This window comes from Leucoraja erinacea, chromosome 4 (assembly GCF_028641065.1).
Source record: "Leucoraja erinacea ecotype New England chromosome 4, Leri_hhj_1, whole genome shotgun sequence".
NCBI classification, from domain to species: Eukaryota; Metazoa; Chordata; class Chondrichthyes; order Rajiformes; family Rajidae; genus Leucoraja; species Leucoraja erinaceus.
Genome location: NC_073380.1, coordinates 5,846,425 through 5,862,912, shown reverse-complemented (window position 1 = coordinate 5,862,912; position 16,488 = coordinate 5,846,425). Strand labels below are relative to the sequence as shown.

Here is a 16,488-nt window from a genome sequence, read left to right as displayed (position 1 = left end):
ATAGAATGTGGAAACAGGCCCTTTGGCCCAACTTGCCCACACCACCCCAGCTACCCTAGTCCCACCTGCCTGCGCTTGATCCATATCCCTCCAAACCTGTCCTATCCATGTACCTGCCTAACTGTTTCCTAAACGTTGGGATAGTCCCAGCGTCAACTACCTCCTCTGGCAGCTTGTTCCATACACCCACCATCCTTTGTGTGAAAAAGTGAAGCCCTCAGATTCCTATTAAATATTTTCCTTTCCACCTTGAACCCATGTCCTCTGGAAAGATTTTGAGGGATATGGATCAAACACAGCTCTGTGGGAGGTATTTCTGAAGAAGGGTCTCGACCCAAAAAGTTGCTCATTCTTTCTTCCAGAGACGCTGCCTCACCCGCTGGGTTACACCAGCATTTTGTGTCTACAGGTATGTGGGACTTGAGTACATAGGGCATCTTGCTCGGTGCGTGGGAAAATTGGGCCAAGGGGCCTGTTTCCGCGCTGTATGGCTCTACGGCTCTATTCTGTCCATTTACATATGATGGTCATGATGGTTCTTCTCGAGGGGGAGAAGCTTGTGTGGTCCTGAGATCCTGTGAGCGATGCCGTCTGGAGCTATGCTCCTGGTAGGGCCACCCAGGGCGGTAAGGTCGAGGGGGAGGTCTCCGACAAAGAGCAATCCAACCTCAAAGGTGGAACGGGCGGAGTACGATGGCTGACCTTAGTGGAGCGTCACAACGGTTGGGAAGGCGGATGAAGGCTGCAGCAGAAAAGGGTCTCCGGTCGTCTTGGACTCCACGCCACTGGATCCTGTCCCAGATCTGTCAAGGACCGTGGTGGGGTAGTTGTCTGTGCACCAGTCTCCCCACGTTAAACAAAGTCATGCACAGGTGTCGTCCCAAAAGAGGACAGTCATACTGGTTTCAAGTGACTGCCGATGAATGGTCATGGATAGAACTAACTAATTGCCAGCAGTCGAAGGTCTTACCTTTGTGATTGTCTGGGGGAATGGACCAGTAGAATTCTCCACAACATCTATTTTTCCAGGTGACTTCCACAGATTCTCCTTTACACCAATCGTTACCTGTATGCTTGAACTGAGAGGTATTTTGGCAGCATCCTTTGCAGCAACAATCACATCGTACAGCTTTTCCTTTAATGGATCGAGTGACTCGTATCCTGAAATAAAGCATTTTAAGAAAACATTAAGTCAAGGGTCAGGTCGTCAAATATAGAGAGTTAGGGGTCAAGAGTGTTTTATTAGGTCATATGATCATAAGGAAAAGGAGTAGAATTAGGCCATTCGGCCCATCAAGGGGCGGAACTTTGACGCAGTGGTTTGAGTTGCTGCCTTAAAGCCCTGCGCCACGGTGCAAGTACATTCCAAGAGCTCTCCCGAGTTTAAAAAAAATCAAACTCGTGGTAAGCACGGAGAACGAACGTAGCGGGTACGTCGGAGCTCGGGGACGTCTCTTAGCGCCAACGGCAGGTACTCGGGAAGACTCGCTAACGGCAGGTAAGCTCGAGAAGACTCGTGAAGATTTTTCCAACACGTTGAAAAATGTCCACGAGAGCCCCGAGTACCGACGAGCGGCCATTACCGTAAATCTCCGAGTTCGAATCAGGGCAAACTCGGGAGAGCTCTTGGGATGAACTCGTACCGTGGGACAGGGCTATTAGAGCGTTTGCAGCACCTGAGACCCGTGTTTGACCCCGGCTACATTCTCCCCGTGACCTGCGAGGGTATTCTCCCACATTCCAAAGACGTACGGGTGTGTAGGTTAATTGGCTTGGTATAGTGTACAAATTGTCGCTGGTGTGTGCAGGGCATTGTTAATGTGCGGGGATCGCTGGTCGGTGTGGACTCGCTGTATCCTCGCTGTATCTCAAAAACAAAAAACGAAAAACGAAAAAGTCTACTCCGCCATTCAATCTCCCTCCTAACCCCATTCTCCTAGGAGCCTGCTCCCCATAACCCCCGACACTAATCGACAATCTATCTAGCTCTGCCTTAAATATATCAACTGACTTGGTCTCCACAGCCTACTGTGGCAATGGGTTCCACAGATACACCATCTTGTTGTCATATGTCCTATGTTCTGAAATGGAACAATGGAATTCTTACTTGCAATAAACACAACAGAAACGTAAACATAGCACTCTACAAGCTCCAGAATAAACAACAACAATAGAGGGGATCTTAGTGAAACATATAAAATTATTCAGGGTTTGGACACCCTAGAAGCAGGAAACATGTTCCCGATGTTGGGGGAGTCCAGAACCAGGGGCCACGTTTTAAGAATAAGGGGTAAGCCATTTAGAACGGAGATAAGGAAACACCTTTTCACCCAGAGAGTTGTGAGTCTGTGGAATTCTCTGCCTCAGAGGGCGGCGGAGGCCGGTTCTCTGGATACTTTCAAGAGAGAACTAGATAGGGCTCTTAAAGATAGTGGTGTCAGGGGTAATGGGGAGAAGGCAGGAACAGGGTACTGATTGTGGATGATCAGCCATGATCACATTCAATGGCGGTGCTGGCTCAAAGGGCCGAATGGCCTGCTCCTGCACCTATTGTCTATTGGCTATTGTCTATCAGTTCAGTATTTATAGATTATATATGTAAATGTTTTGTATAATTTTAGGTATATATTAAATAATATAAGTATACATAATACATATGTATATACATGTATACATGTCTGAGGAAGAGTCTCAACCAGAAACGTCACCTATTCCTTTTCTCCAGAGATGCTGCCTGACCCATTGACTTACTCCAGCACTTTGTGTCTATTTTCGATGTAAAACAGCATCCGAGTTCCTTCCAACACACTGGGTTTTTTTTCTTAATTTAATTTAATTTAAGTTTTTTTGCATCATATATTTACTCTTGCATTTACAGGCCGTTTACGTTTAGTTTAGTTTAGAGATGCAGCGCGGAAACAGGCCCTACGGCCCATGTCGGGGAGCGCTGACCAGCGATCCCCACACACTAACACTATCCCACACTCACTTGGGGCAATGTTTACATTTACCAAGCCAATTAACCTACAAACCTGTACGTCTTTGGAGTGTGGGAGGAAACCGAAGATCTCGGAGATAGAAAACCCAAGCAGGTCACGAGGAGAACGTACAAACTCCGCACAGACAGCACCCGTAATCAGGATCGAACCCGGGTCTCCGGCGCTGCATTCGCTGTAAGGCAGCAAATCTACCGCTGCACCACCGTGACAGTAAGAATTGCATTGTTCCATTGTCAGTACAATTAAATACGCTTGGCTCTTGACAATATAACAATGGGCACAATGTGCTGGAGTTACTCCAGCACTTGATGTCCTTTTGTGTATTAACCCGCAACTGCAGCCCCTTGTTTCCACAATGTAACAATGGAAATTATGGCACAGCGATAGAGTTGCTGCCTTGCAGCGCCAGAGTCCCGGGTTCAATCCTGACTACTGGTGCTGTCTGTATGCAGTTTGTACTTTTGCCCTGACCGCGTAGGTTTTCTCCGGGTGCACCGGTTTCCTCTCACATTCTAAAGACCTACAGTTTTGTAGATTAATTGGCTTGGCTAAAATTGTGAATTGTCCTTATTGTGTGTAGGATAGTGTGCGGAGTGATCGCGGGTCGGCACGGACTTGGTGGGCCGAAGGGCCTGTTTCCACGCTGTATCTCTAAAGTCTAAAGTGTCTTCACCAGTTGCCAGCCAGAGGTTCATGAAGATAGCGTTGAACTCTCAAAGCCTAATAGTGATGGGTGATAAAAGCTGGTGTAGCCAGTAACACACTCATCCCCGACTCTATTGAAAATATAATCAGTCAAAGGCAGATAAAATGTGGAGGAAGGAACTGTAGATGCTGGTTTAAACCGAAGATAGACACACAATGCTGGAGTAACTCAGCCGGACAGGCAGCATCTCTGGAGAGAAGGAATGGGTGATGTTTCGGGTCGAGACCCTTCTTCAGACTGAAGCTGAAGATGGGTCTCGCCCCGAAACGTCACACGTTCCTTCTCTCCAGAGATGCTGCCTGTCCCACTGAATTACTCCAGCATTGCATAACAATCATCAGTCAAAAGCAGCTTGATTTAAGTATGAATCCCAGCAAAAGGCAAGTGACTTCAATTGATTTCTAGTGCACATCGGTAAGGACACATTCCTCCTTCAAAGGCAGAAATCGAAGGGAAGGAATGAATACACCTTTTGTATGGGTTGGCAAAGTGTTATTAGAGGGCAGCTACAGGGATCATCTTTGAATCTTCACTATCTATGTAGATGATGTACATGAAAGAGCAGGAGGCAACATGACCATATTTGCTGATGATGTGAAGTTGGGTGGGAAAGTGAGGAGGTCTAATGAGAAGTGGATGTGTTTGGGCTAGGTGGGTGGGCGAGCACAAAAGGCAAAGCACCCTCTTCTCCCCTCTCCCATCAGGCAAGAGGTAGAGAAGCACAAAAACGCACAACTCCACATTCAGGAACAGTTTCTTCCCAGCTGTTATCAGGGCAACTAAACCATCCTACCAGCGACTGGAGGCATGTCCTAATCTACATCTACCTCACTGGAGGCCCTCGGACCATCTGTAATCAAACTTTACTGGACTTACAGTAGTTTAGTTTAGAGATACAGCACCGAAACAGGCCCTTCGGCCCACCGGACACGCTAGAGGCAGGAAACATGTTCCCGATGTTGGGGGAGTCCAGAACCACGGGCCACAGTTTAAGAATAAGGGGTAAGCCACTTAGAATGGAGACAAGGAAACACTTTTTCTCATAGAGAGTTGTGAGTCTGTGGAATTCTCTGCCTAAGAAGGTGCTGGAGGCCCGTTCTCTGGATACTTTCAAGAGAGAGTTAGATAGGGCTCTTAAAATAAGCAGAGTCAGGGGATATGGGGAGAAGGCAGGAACAGGGTACTGATTGGGGATGATCAGCCATGATCACATTGAATGGCGGTGCTGTAAGGCAGCAACTCCAGAGCTGTGCTACTGTGCCACTCTGTAGTCAGTGGGAAACATATCCAATTAACATCAATAAAGTTGAAATATGCTGTGTCAAACGCAAGCATACAGGAAAAAGGAAAGAATGAAAGAAAGCTCCCAAAATTGGATAGTTTAGAACAAGAGCAATTAGGAGCACCGATTACTAGTGAAGAAATAAAACAAATAATAAACTCACTGAAAAATGGGAAGCCCCCACGACTAGACGGTTTTAGTAATGAATTTTATAAAAGATTTCAGGAGTCAATCGTACCAAGATTATTCAATTTATACATGCAGGCTTATACTGAAAATAAACTACCAGAAACCCTAGCAGAAGCAACAATAACGCTTATACCAAAAAAAGATAAAGATTTAGATGAACTGGGTTCTTCTAGAGCTATTTCACTTCTAAATACGGATCAGAAAATTTTAGCAAAGATTCTAGCTAGAAGGCTAAATAATTATATTAACAATTTAATAAATACGGATCAAACGGGATTTATACCCAAAAGACAACCATTTAATAATTTGAGAAGGCTTTTCAAATATAATGTACTCTCATAATGGGGACAATGAAGATATTTCAGTTGTCACGCTGGATGCAGAGAAGGCATTTGATTAAGTAGAATGGCAGTATTTATACAAGGTACTCCAAAAATTTAATACGGGAGAGAATTTTATTAGATGGATTAAACTACTTTACGATAGACCTACGGCAAGAATATTAACTAACAATACACTATCTCCAAAATGTTACTTATGAAGGGGTAATAGGCAAGGGTGTGCCTTAACACCATTGCTATTTGCCCTTATGATAGAACCACTGGCCGAAAGGATTAGAAATCACCCGAATATTCACGGATATAACAGCAAGGACTCAAATAATAAAATTTCATTATATGCTGATGATATCCTTTTATATATTACTAATACACAAACGAGTATACCCACCTTATTAACACTAATTGAGGAATTCGGCTCTTTTTCAGGATATAGAATAAATAGGAATAAAAGCAAAATTATGTCTTTAAAACCACAGGATTCATAGAAACATAGAAATTAGGTGCAGGAGTAGGCCATTCGGCCCTTTGAGCCTGCACCGCCATTCAATATGATCATGGCTGATCATCCAACTCAGTATCCCGTACCTGCCTTCTCTCCATACCCCCTGATCCCCTTAGCCACAAGGGCCACATCTAACTCCCTCTTAAATATAGCCAATGAACTGGCCTCAACTACCCTCTGTGGCAGAGAGTTCCAGAGATTCACCACTCACTGTGTGAAAAAAGTTCTTCTCATCTCGGTTTTAAAGGATTTCCCCCTTATCCTTAAGCTGTGACCCCTTGTCCTGGACTTCCCTAACATCGGGAACAATCTTCCTGCATTTAGCCTGTCCAACCCCTTAAGAATTTTGTAAGTTTCTATAAGATCCCCTCTCAATCTCCTAAATTCTAGAGAGTATAAACCAAGTCTATCCAGTCTTTCTTCATAAGACAGTCCTGACATCCCAGGAATCAGTCTGGTGAATCTTCTCTGCACTCCCTCTATGGCAATAATGTCCTTCCTCAGATTTGGAGACCAAAACTGTACGCAATACTCCAGGTGCGGTCTCACCAAGACCCTGTACAACTGCAGTAGAACCTCCCTGCTCCTATACTCAAATCCTTTTGCAATGAAAGCTAACATACCATTCGCTTTCTTTACTGCCTGCTGCACCTGCATGCCTACCTTCAATGACTGGTGTACCATGACACCCAGGTCTCGCTGCATCTCCCCCTTTCCCAATCGGCCACCATTTAGTCTCGCTGCACCTAACCCCCTTCCCAATCGGCCACCATTTAGATCAATAGTCTGCTTTCCACGCTAACACTTTTTGCCACCAAAATGGATAACCTCACATTTATCCACATTATACTGCATCTGCCAAACATTTGCCCACTCACCCAGCCTATCCAAGTCACCTTGCAGTCTCCTAGCATCCTCCTCATAGCTAACACTGCCCCCCAGCTTAGTGTCATCTGCAAACTTGGAGATATTGCCTTCAATTCCCTCATCCAGATCAAATGATTTCACCACTTTCCAAATGTGCTGCTATCCCATCTTTAATAACTGACTAGCAGTTTCCCCACTACCGATGTTAGACTAACTGGTCTGTAATTCCCCATTTTCTCTCTCCCTCCCTTCTTAAAAAGTGGGGTTACATTTGCTACCCGCCAATCTTCAGGAACTACTCCAGAATCTAAAGAGTTTTGAAAGATTATTACTAATGCATCCACTATTTCTGGAGCTACTTCCTTAAGTACTCTGGGATGCAGCCTATCTGGCCCTGGGGATTTATCGGCCTTTAATCCATTCAATTTACCCAACACTACTTCCCGGCTAACCTGGATTTCACTCAATTCCTCCAACTCCTTTGACCCGCGGTCCCCTGTTATTTCCGGCAAATTATTTATGTCTTCCTTAGTGAAGACGGAACCAAAGTAGTTCTTCAATTGGTCCGCCATATCCTTGTTCCCCATGATCAACTCACCTGTTTCTGACTGCAAGGGACCTACATTTGTTTTAACTAATCTCTTTTTTTTCACATATCTATAAAAGCTTTTGTAGTCAGTTTTTATGTTCCTTGCCAGTTTTCTTTCATAATCTATTTTCCCTTTCTTAATTAAGCCCTTTGTCCTCCTCTGCTGGTCTTTGAATTTCTCCTAGTCCTCTGGTATGCTGCCTTTTCTGGCTAATTTGTACGCATCATCTTTCGCTTTGATACTATCCCTGATTTCCCGTGTTATCCATGGATGTACTACCTTCCCTGATTTATTCTTTTGCCAAACTGGGATGAACAATTTTTGTAGTTCATCCATGCAGTCTTTAAATGTCTTCCATTGCATATCCACCGTCAACCCTTTTAGAATTAATTGCCAGTCAATCTTGGCCAATTCACGTCTCATACCCTCAAAGTTACCTTTCTTTAAGTTCAGAACCATTGTTTCTGAATTAACAATGTCACTCTCCATCCTAATGAAAAACTCAACCATATTATGGTCACTCTTGCCCAAGGGGGCACGTACAACAAGATTTCTAACTAACCCTTGCTCATTACTCAATACCCAGTCTAAAATAGCCTGCTCTCTCGTTGGTTCCTCTACATGTTGATTTAGATAACTATCCCGCATACATTCCAAGAAATCCTCTTCCTCAGCACCCCTGCCAATTTGATTCACCCAATCTATATGTAGATTGAAGTCACCCATTATAACTGTTTTGCCTTTGTCGCACGCATTTCTAATTTCCTGTTTGATACCATCTCGAACTTCACTACTACTGTTAGGTGGCCTGTACACAACACCCACCAGCGTTTTCTGCCCCTTAGTGTTTCGCAGCTCTACCCATACCGATTCCACATCCTCCAAACTAATGTCCTTCCTTTCCATTGCATTAATCCCCTCTCTAATCAGTAACGCTATCCCACCTCCTTTTCCTTTCTCTCTATCCCTCCTGAATATTGAATATCCCTGGATGCTCAGCTCCCAGCCTTGGTCACCCTGGAGCCATGTCTCCGTGATCCCAACTATATCATAGTCATTAATAGCTATCTGCACATTCAACTCATCCACCTTATTACGAATGCTCCTTGCATTGAGACACAAAGCCTTCAGGCTTGTTTTTACAACACTCTTACCCCTTATATAATTATGTTGAAAAGTGGCCCTTTTTGATTTTTGCCCTGGTTTTGTCTGCCTGCTACTTTTACTTTTCACCTTGCTACCCATTTCTTCTACCCTCATTTTACGCCCCTCGGTCTCTACGCTCACACATTTAAGAAACCCTTTCCCTTTAACTCCATCCTCCACTATCCCATTCGACACCCCACCCCCCTTATTCAGTTTAAAGCCACCCGTGTAGCAGTGGCAAACCTGCCTGCCAGAATGCTGGTCCCACACCTGTTAAGATGCAATCCGTCCCTTTTGTACAGTTCCCCCTTACCCCAAAACAGATCCCAGTGATCTAAGAATCTAAATCCCTGCCCCGTGCACCAGTTCCTCAGCCACACGTTCAGGTCCCGTATCTCCCTGTTCCTGCTCTCGCCAGCATGGGGAACTGGAAGCAAACCGGAGATAACAACCCTGGAGGTCCTGCTTTTCAACATTTTTCCGAGCTCTCTAAAGTCACGCTGCAGAATATTCATCCCCTTTTTTCCGACATCGTTTGTGCCGACATGCACTACCACTTCCGGATGTTCACCTTCGTCCTTGAGGATTTTCGGCACTCTGTCCGTGACATCCTGGATCCTGGCACCGGGAAGGCAGCACACCATCCTTGCATCCCGTCTGTTGCCGCAGAAACCCCTGTCCGTACCTCTCACGATGGAGTCTCCCACTACAATGGCCTTGCCTGCCTTAGGCCTTTTTGGTTTTGGCTCAACAGCCCTATTCGCATCGCAAGCCAATCCGCCGCTCACGTCTTCTGTCCCAACAGCTTCTAAGCGGATGAACCTGTTTACAAGAGGTACATCACCCGGGAACGTTGGCATTCCATGCTTCCCTCCCTTTCTCACTGTCTCCCACCTTCTCTCTTCCAGTACCTTAGGTGTAACAATCGTACTGTAGGACTTGTCGAGGAATGACTCCGTTTCTTGTACGAACCGGAGGTCATCCACTTGCTTCTCCAGTTCCCCAACACGGCCCTTCAGGAGCTGTACCTGGATGCATTTTTTTGCATTTGTAGCAGCCAGAGGCACCAGCGGTGTCCTTGACCTCCCACATACTGCAAGCATCGCACTGAATCAGCTTGCCTGACCTCCTTCTTTTGTCTCTACCTCTCAAGCGTATTGCGTGGTCTCCTCGCCGAAGACTCTCGAGCCAAAGACTCACTCTTTACTCACAGGGCACTTCCCTCACGAGGCCGCTCACTCAGAGCTGTCCTGCTTAAATTGACTGATAAATTGCCTGATTTACCAATTTACAAAGCAAATTCCTCAGTTTTCAACTGTTTTCACCCCTCTGACTCACTTCTCTCCTCCCACTTGGGCTAGAGCCAATCAGTCGTATCTCTTGCTAATCTGCTGCTGCTGTTGTTCCTCCCAAATCTACAGCAGTTCTGAACAAAGACTGTGCGTCCTTGGCCTTTAACTGTTTTCACCCCTCTCCTCCCACTTGGGCTAGAGCCAATCAGTCGTATCTCTTGCTAATCTGCTGCTGCTGTTGTTCCTCCCAAATCTACAGCAGTTCTGAACAAAGACTGTCCGTCCTTGGCCTTTAACTGTTTTCACCCCCTCTCCTCCCACTTGGGCTAGAGCCAATTCGAGACACTTACTAAAATTCCCCTTCAAAATTGCAACAGAAAAATTCAAGTATCTGGGTATTCAAATTACGAGAAGACACAAATCATTATTTAGTGCCAATTTTATACCACTATTAAATAAACTGAATGATACGATTAAATTTTGGAAAACGCTTCCGCTCTCATTGATAGGTAGAATTAACGCTATAAAAATGACTTTCTTACCACAACTAATATATTTGTTTCAAGCGATCCCAATATATATTCCAAAATATTTTTTCAAAAAACTAGATTCCACTATCACTAATTTTATATGGGACTACAGAACACATAGAATTCAACGAAAGCATTTGTGCAAATCTAAAGAAGTTGGGGGTTTCTCATTACCTAACTTTATGTATTAATACTGGGCAGTGCATATTAAGAACATAATGTTCTGGCTGGATAGTTCCACTCAGCAGTTGGAGTGGATAAGAATGGAGAAAGAGGAGTGTTATCCGCACGGTATAGGAACGATCCTGCTCTCACTGACAAAATTGAATAGTATAATATATAAGAAGAACCCAATTATTCACAATATAATAAGAATTTGGAAACAAATAAAAGTATCCTTGAAATTAAATAATTTATCAGTACTAACCCCACTATTGAACAACCCCGCATTCAAACCTTCTTTCATCGACAACACATATCAACAATGGGATAGACTGGGGATTAGGAAAGTAGGGGATATGTATGAAGTGGGAAAACTGTTATCATTTCAACAATTAAAATTAAAATTTAAATTGAAGGATAATCAATATTTTAAATATATACAGGTATGTGACTTTATGAAGAAATATACACATAGATTTCAAACTATATTTTTAGACCCTTTAGAAGAAGCAATGAATATTAAGGCTGATTCACAAAAATTAAAATCATACTTTTATAATAATATATTAAATAGAGAATCACCCTCAACAGAAGCACTAAGGGAAGATTGGGAACATGAGCTAATGATAAAGATCTCGAAGGATAGATGGGAAATGTATTTGATGAATACACATAACTGTTCTATTAATGCAAGACATAATTTAATTAAATTCAAATTATTACATAGACTATATTATTCAAAAACGAGGTTGAATAAATTTTATCCAAACGTCTCTCCCAGATGCGATAAATGTTTGTTTCAAAACGCTAATATAACACATTCATTTGTAGGATGTACAAAGTTGAATAAATTTTGGAGTGATATATTTGATATATTTACAAAGCTTTTCAAGTCAAGAATAGAACCCAAAACGGAATGGATTATATTTGGAATAATAGGAGAATATACCAATTTAAATAAAGATCAAAATGTGTTTTTTAATTATGGGTTAATAATTGGAAAGAAATTGATACTTAAATTTTGGAAAAATACAACCATACCAACTGTTAAAATGTGGATTAGGAATATGATGGACATAGCACGCCTTGAAGAAATGAGACTCCGACTAATAAATAAATATGACCAATTCTTAAGCAGTTGGTCTACTTTCATCGACTTTTTGGAATCATGTGATGCAGCGGTACCGTAAAGATTGCTGATTTCAGTTCATGATGCGGATAGATCTACATCTCAGAATACAGATTTGAAAAATTCTCTTTTAAGGGGCCTTCTCTTCTATTTCTACTTTCCACTTTCTCTATTTCTTTTTTATTTTTTATATACTCACTTCACGTTTTTCTACTCTCTACCATCTATTTTTCCACTTTTTCCTCTTTCTATTGTTTTCTTTTTCTTGTCTTGCTTACTTCCTTCTCATAACATAAAACTAGAGGTTGTACATAGAATGGATTACGGTATTACATAGTTGGCACCTAAAATTAGGTTCCACTGTACTGTTTTTTACTGTATTAACTTCTAATAAAATAAACAAAACAAAAAAAAGAAGGAATTTTCAAACTAATCAAATATTGCTAAAACTAAAGGTTGTGGCTATTTGTAGGTAACGAACAGGTGCAGTGCCTCGACAGGACCAATTCAGAAAGATATGACAATATGACTCATGGTACACATTCTCAAAGCATTAGTGTAGGAAGGAACTGCAGATGCTGCTTTAAACCAAAGGTAGACACAAAAAGCTGGAGCAACTCAACGGGTCGGGCAGCATCTCTGGAGAAAAGGAATGGGTGACGTTTTCGGGTCGAGACCCTTCTTCAGACTGAGAGTGAGGGGAGAGGGAGTCACGGAGATAAGGAAGTGTAAGAGATCAAAAGAGATGAAGATCAAAGAAAATGTAGACTAGCTGGGAGAAGGTATCAACAAAAAAAAGAGATAAAATGTAATCAGGGACAGTCACACTGGTCAGAAAACTGGGAGGCGGGGAGGGAGATGGGGAGAGAGGGAAAGCAAGGGTAACTTGAAGTTAGAGAAGTGAGTATTCATACCGCTGGGGTGCAAGCTGCCCAAGCAAAATATGAGGCGCTGTTCCTCCAATTGGCACTGGGCCTCACTCTGACATTAGTTTAGGGCGGCACTGTGGCACAGCGGTAGAGTTGCTGCCTTACTGCGCCAGAGATCCGGGGTTCCATCCTGACTACGTGTGCTGTCAGTGCGGAGTTTGCACGTTCTCCCCGTGACCTGTGTGGGTTTACCCCGGGTGCTCCAGTTTCCTCTCACACTCGAAAGACGTACAGGTTTGCAGGTTAATTGGCTTCGGTAAAAATTGTAAATTGCCCCTAGTGTGTGCTAGTGTGCGGGAATCACTGGTCGCGTGGACTCGGTGGGCCAAAGGGCCTGTTTCTGCACTGTATCTCTAACTAAAATTAAAAAATGTGTTGTTTCCAACACATTTATTTAATGACGAGTTAACAATAAAGAATATGACATAGAAATTCACGTTGGATGATAATAAATAGAGACATTATTGTCTCAGCTGTCCAATTTACTGTGTTATGTGAATAACATTAAATGGCTTATTTATTATGTGCGATACTGCCCAATACATGAATCACTGCTCTTAAACATTGGTTGACTGGACTTGTTTCCAGTTACAATGGTTCTGGGAATACTTGGCACAGTATTCACTCTTTATACAACAAGCTGGAATCTAGATACATAAAGTGCTATAGTACAGAAACAGGCCCTTTCGCCCACCATGCTGACTATCTACCAACCACTCACCCTCCCCACCACCCCCCCCTCTCCCCCCCCCCCCCCCCCCCCCCCCCCCCTCCCTCCTCCTCCCCCCCCTCCCCCCTCCCCTCATGTGTGTTTGGGGGGTGGTTAGTGTGTGTGTGTGACGCCGCAGCTCCCCCCCCCCCCCCCCCCCCCCCCCCCGCAACCGCGCGTTGAGGGGACGGGACCCAACGGGTCCCCCTTGGTCCAGTTTACACTAATCCAACACTAGTCTATTAGTTTAGTTCAGGTTTTTTTTTAGTTTAGTATAGTTTCGAGATACAGAAACGGAAACAGGCCCTTTAGGCCCACCGAGTCCGCACCGACCAGCGATCCCCGCACACCATCAATATCCTACACACATACTAGGGTCGATTTACATTTATACCAAGCCAATTAACCTACAAACCTGTACGTGTTTGGAGGAAACTGAAGATCTCAGAGAAAACCCACCGCACGTCATGGGGAGAACGTACAAACTACGTACAAACAGGTACCCGTGGTCAGGATTGGACCCAGTTTTTTAAAAAAAAATGTAAATACTGGTTCTGTTCTGTTCTGTTGGTCTGTTTTCAAGAATTTCATTGACCTATCTGGGACACATGACAATAAAACTGACTCTTGACTCTTTGCATTGCCGCTTTCATTTCACTGTACATCAAGTATATGTATGTGACAAATAAACTTGACTTGGCTTAACTTGACTTGGGTCTCTGGCACGGCAATAGCCCTGTCCCACAGCACAAGTTCATTCCAAGAGCTCTCCCGAGTTTTAAAAAAATCAAACTCGTGGTAAGCACGGAGAATGAACGTAGCGGGTACGTCAGAGCTCGGGGACGTCTCTTAGCGCTAACGGCAGGAACTCGCGAAGACTCGCTAACGGCAGGTAAGCTCAGGAAGACTCTTGAAGATTTTTTAACGTGATGAAAAATGTCCACGAGAGCCCCGAGTACCGACGGGTGGCCACCAGCGTAAATCTCTGAGTTTGAATCAGGGCAAACTGGGGAGAACTCTTGGAATGAACTCGTACCATGGGACAGGGCTTTAAGACAGCAAGTCTATCGCTGCGCCAGTGTGCCGCCTTAATCTGAAGAGGGTTACGACCTGAAATGTCACCTCTCCATGTTCTCCAGAGATGCTGCCTAAATTTCCAACACAATGAGTCTTTTTTTGTAAACCAGCATCTGCAGTTACACGTGTCGACACTCGAGTTCTAAGTTATCTGACTTTCTCATCCACTTCCTATACTGTGTCTTTTTTTGTACACCAGCCTCTTGCAAAGCTGCATCCTCGTGTCCACTGACCTAATCCAACTATGTACTCTCCACATTGTTATCGGTTCCACCCCCTGATTCTACTGCTCACCTGCACACTAGGAGCAACTTACAGCAGCCAACTAAACTACCAGACCGCATGGGCTCGTTTCCCTGCTGTATCTCTAAACTAGAAACTGAATTCCATGTCCATGGCTCCATTCAAAAGAATGGGGTTCCTGCACTTGTGATACCTTCAGGGGCAGAACAAGAGGTCCATTGGTCCACAACTAATTCATATTCATAGGAGCAGAATTAGGCCATCAAGTCTACTCTGCCATTCAATCATGGCTGATCTATCTCTCCTTCCAACCCCAATTCTCCTGCCTTCTCCCCATAACCCCCGACACCTGTACTAATCAAGAATCTATCTATCTCTGCCTTAACTATATATCCACTGACTTGGCCTCCACAGACTTCTGTGGCAAAGAATTCCACAGGTTCACCGCCCTCTGGCTCAAGAAATTCCTCCTCATCTCCTTCCTAAGGGGTAAGCCATTTAGAACGGAGATGAAGAAACACTTTTTCTCACAGAGAGTGGCGAGTCTGTGGAATTCTCTGCCTCAGAGGGCGGTGGAGGCAGGATCTCTGGATGCTTTCAAGAGAGAGCTAGATAGGGTTCTTAAAAATAGCACAGGAGATATGGGGCGAAGGCAGGAACGGGGTACTGATTGGGGATGATCAGCCATCATCACATTGAATGGCGGTGCTGGCTCGAAGTGCCAAATGGCCTACTCCTGCACCTATTGTCTATTGTCTATTGTCTAAAAGAACGTCCTTTTATTTTGACGCTACGGGCCCCAGTCCTAGACTCTCCCACTAGTGGAAACATCCTCTCCACATCCACTCTGTCCAAGCCTTTCGCTATTCTGTATGTTTCTGTACGTTTCAATGAGGTCCCCCCTCATTCTTCTAAACTGCAGCGCGTACAGGCCCAGTGCTGTCAAACGCTCATCATGTGTTTTTGACAGTTCACCTCTGTAACCAGCTGGTAGAGCTGCTGCCTCACAGTACCATAGACCCCGGTTCAAACCTGACTCCAGGTCCTGTCCCTGTGGAGTTTGCACACTCTCTCTGGGACCATGAGGGTTCCCTTCTGGTGCTCCGCTTTCCTCCCACATGCCAAGGGATAATTGGCCCTCTGTAAGTTGAGCGTGTAGTGTGTGTGGGGAGTGGATGCGAAAGTGGGATGACATAGAAACAACGTGAACGGGCGATTGATGGTCAGTGCAGGCCCAGTGGGCCGAAGGGCCGTTTCCATGCTGTTTCCATCTTTCAAGCAATCAATCATTTCAATGATCCAGCTGTGTATGAAGGAACTGAAGATGCTGTTTTAAATCGAAGATAGACTCAAAATGCTGTAGTAACTCAGCGGGACAGGCAGCATCTCTGGAGAGAAGGAATGGGTTCTACAGTCTGAAGAAGGGTCTCGACCCGAAACGTCACCCGATCCTTCTCTCCAGAGATGCTGCCTGTCCCGCTGAGTTACTCCAGCATTTCGTGTCTTCAATGATCCCACTTCTGGCTACCGATAAGATCCAGCCCATATCACATATGCATGATTTAATACTGATGCAAAGCGAATGCAAAAAAAACCCCACAACTAATATGCTTTAATGATATTTATATTCTAACCTTGCCAGATACATTCTGATATCTCCAACACTGGGTGGACCTCAAAAATCGTGCTGTGGTTCAGTTTAGTTTAGTTTAGTTTAGTTTAGAGATACAGCATGGAAACTGCCCTTCAGCCCACCGAGTCCACACCATTCAGCAATGGCCTCTATACTAGTTCC

General features: G+C 44.3%; 1 protein-coding gene across 1 annotated transcript in view; it reads right to left on the bottom strand.

Annotated features, from left to right (window-relative positions):
• Positions 1-16,488, bottom strand: part of cdh17 (cadherin 17, LI cadherin (liver-intestine)) — a 113,937-nt gene that overhangs the window by 58,260 nt on the left and 39,189 nt on the right. The window contains exon 7 of the mRNA XM_055633583.1: positions 971-1,161. Coding sequence (XP_055489558.1) covers positions 971-1,161 — 191 coding nt within the window. The remainder of the gene's footprint in view (positions 1-970; positions 1,162-16,488) is intronic.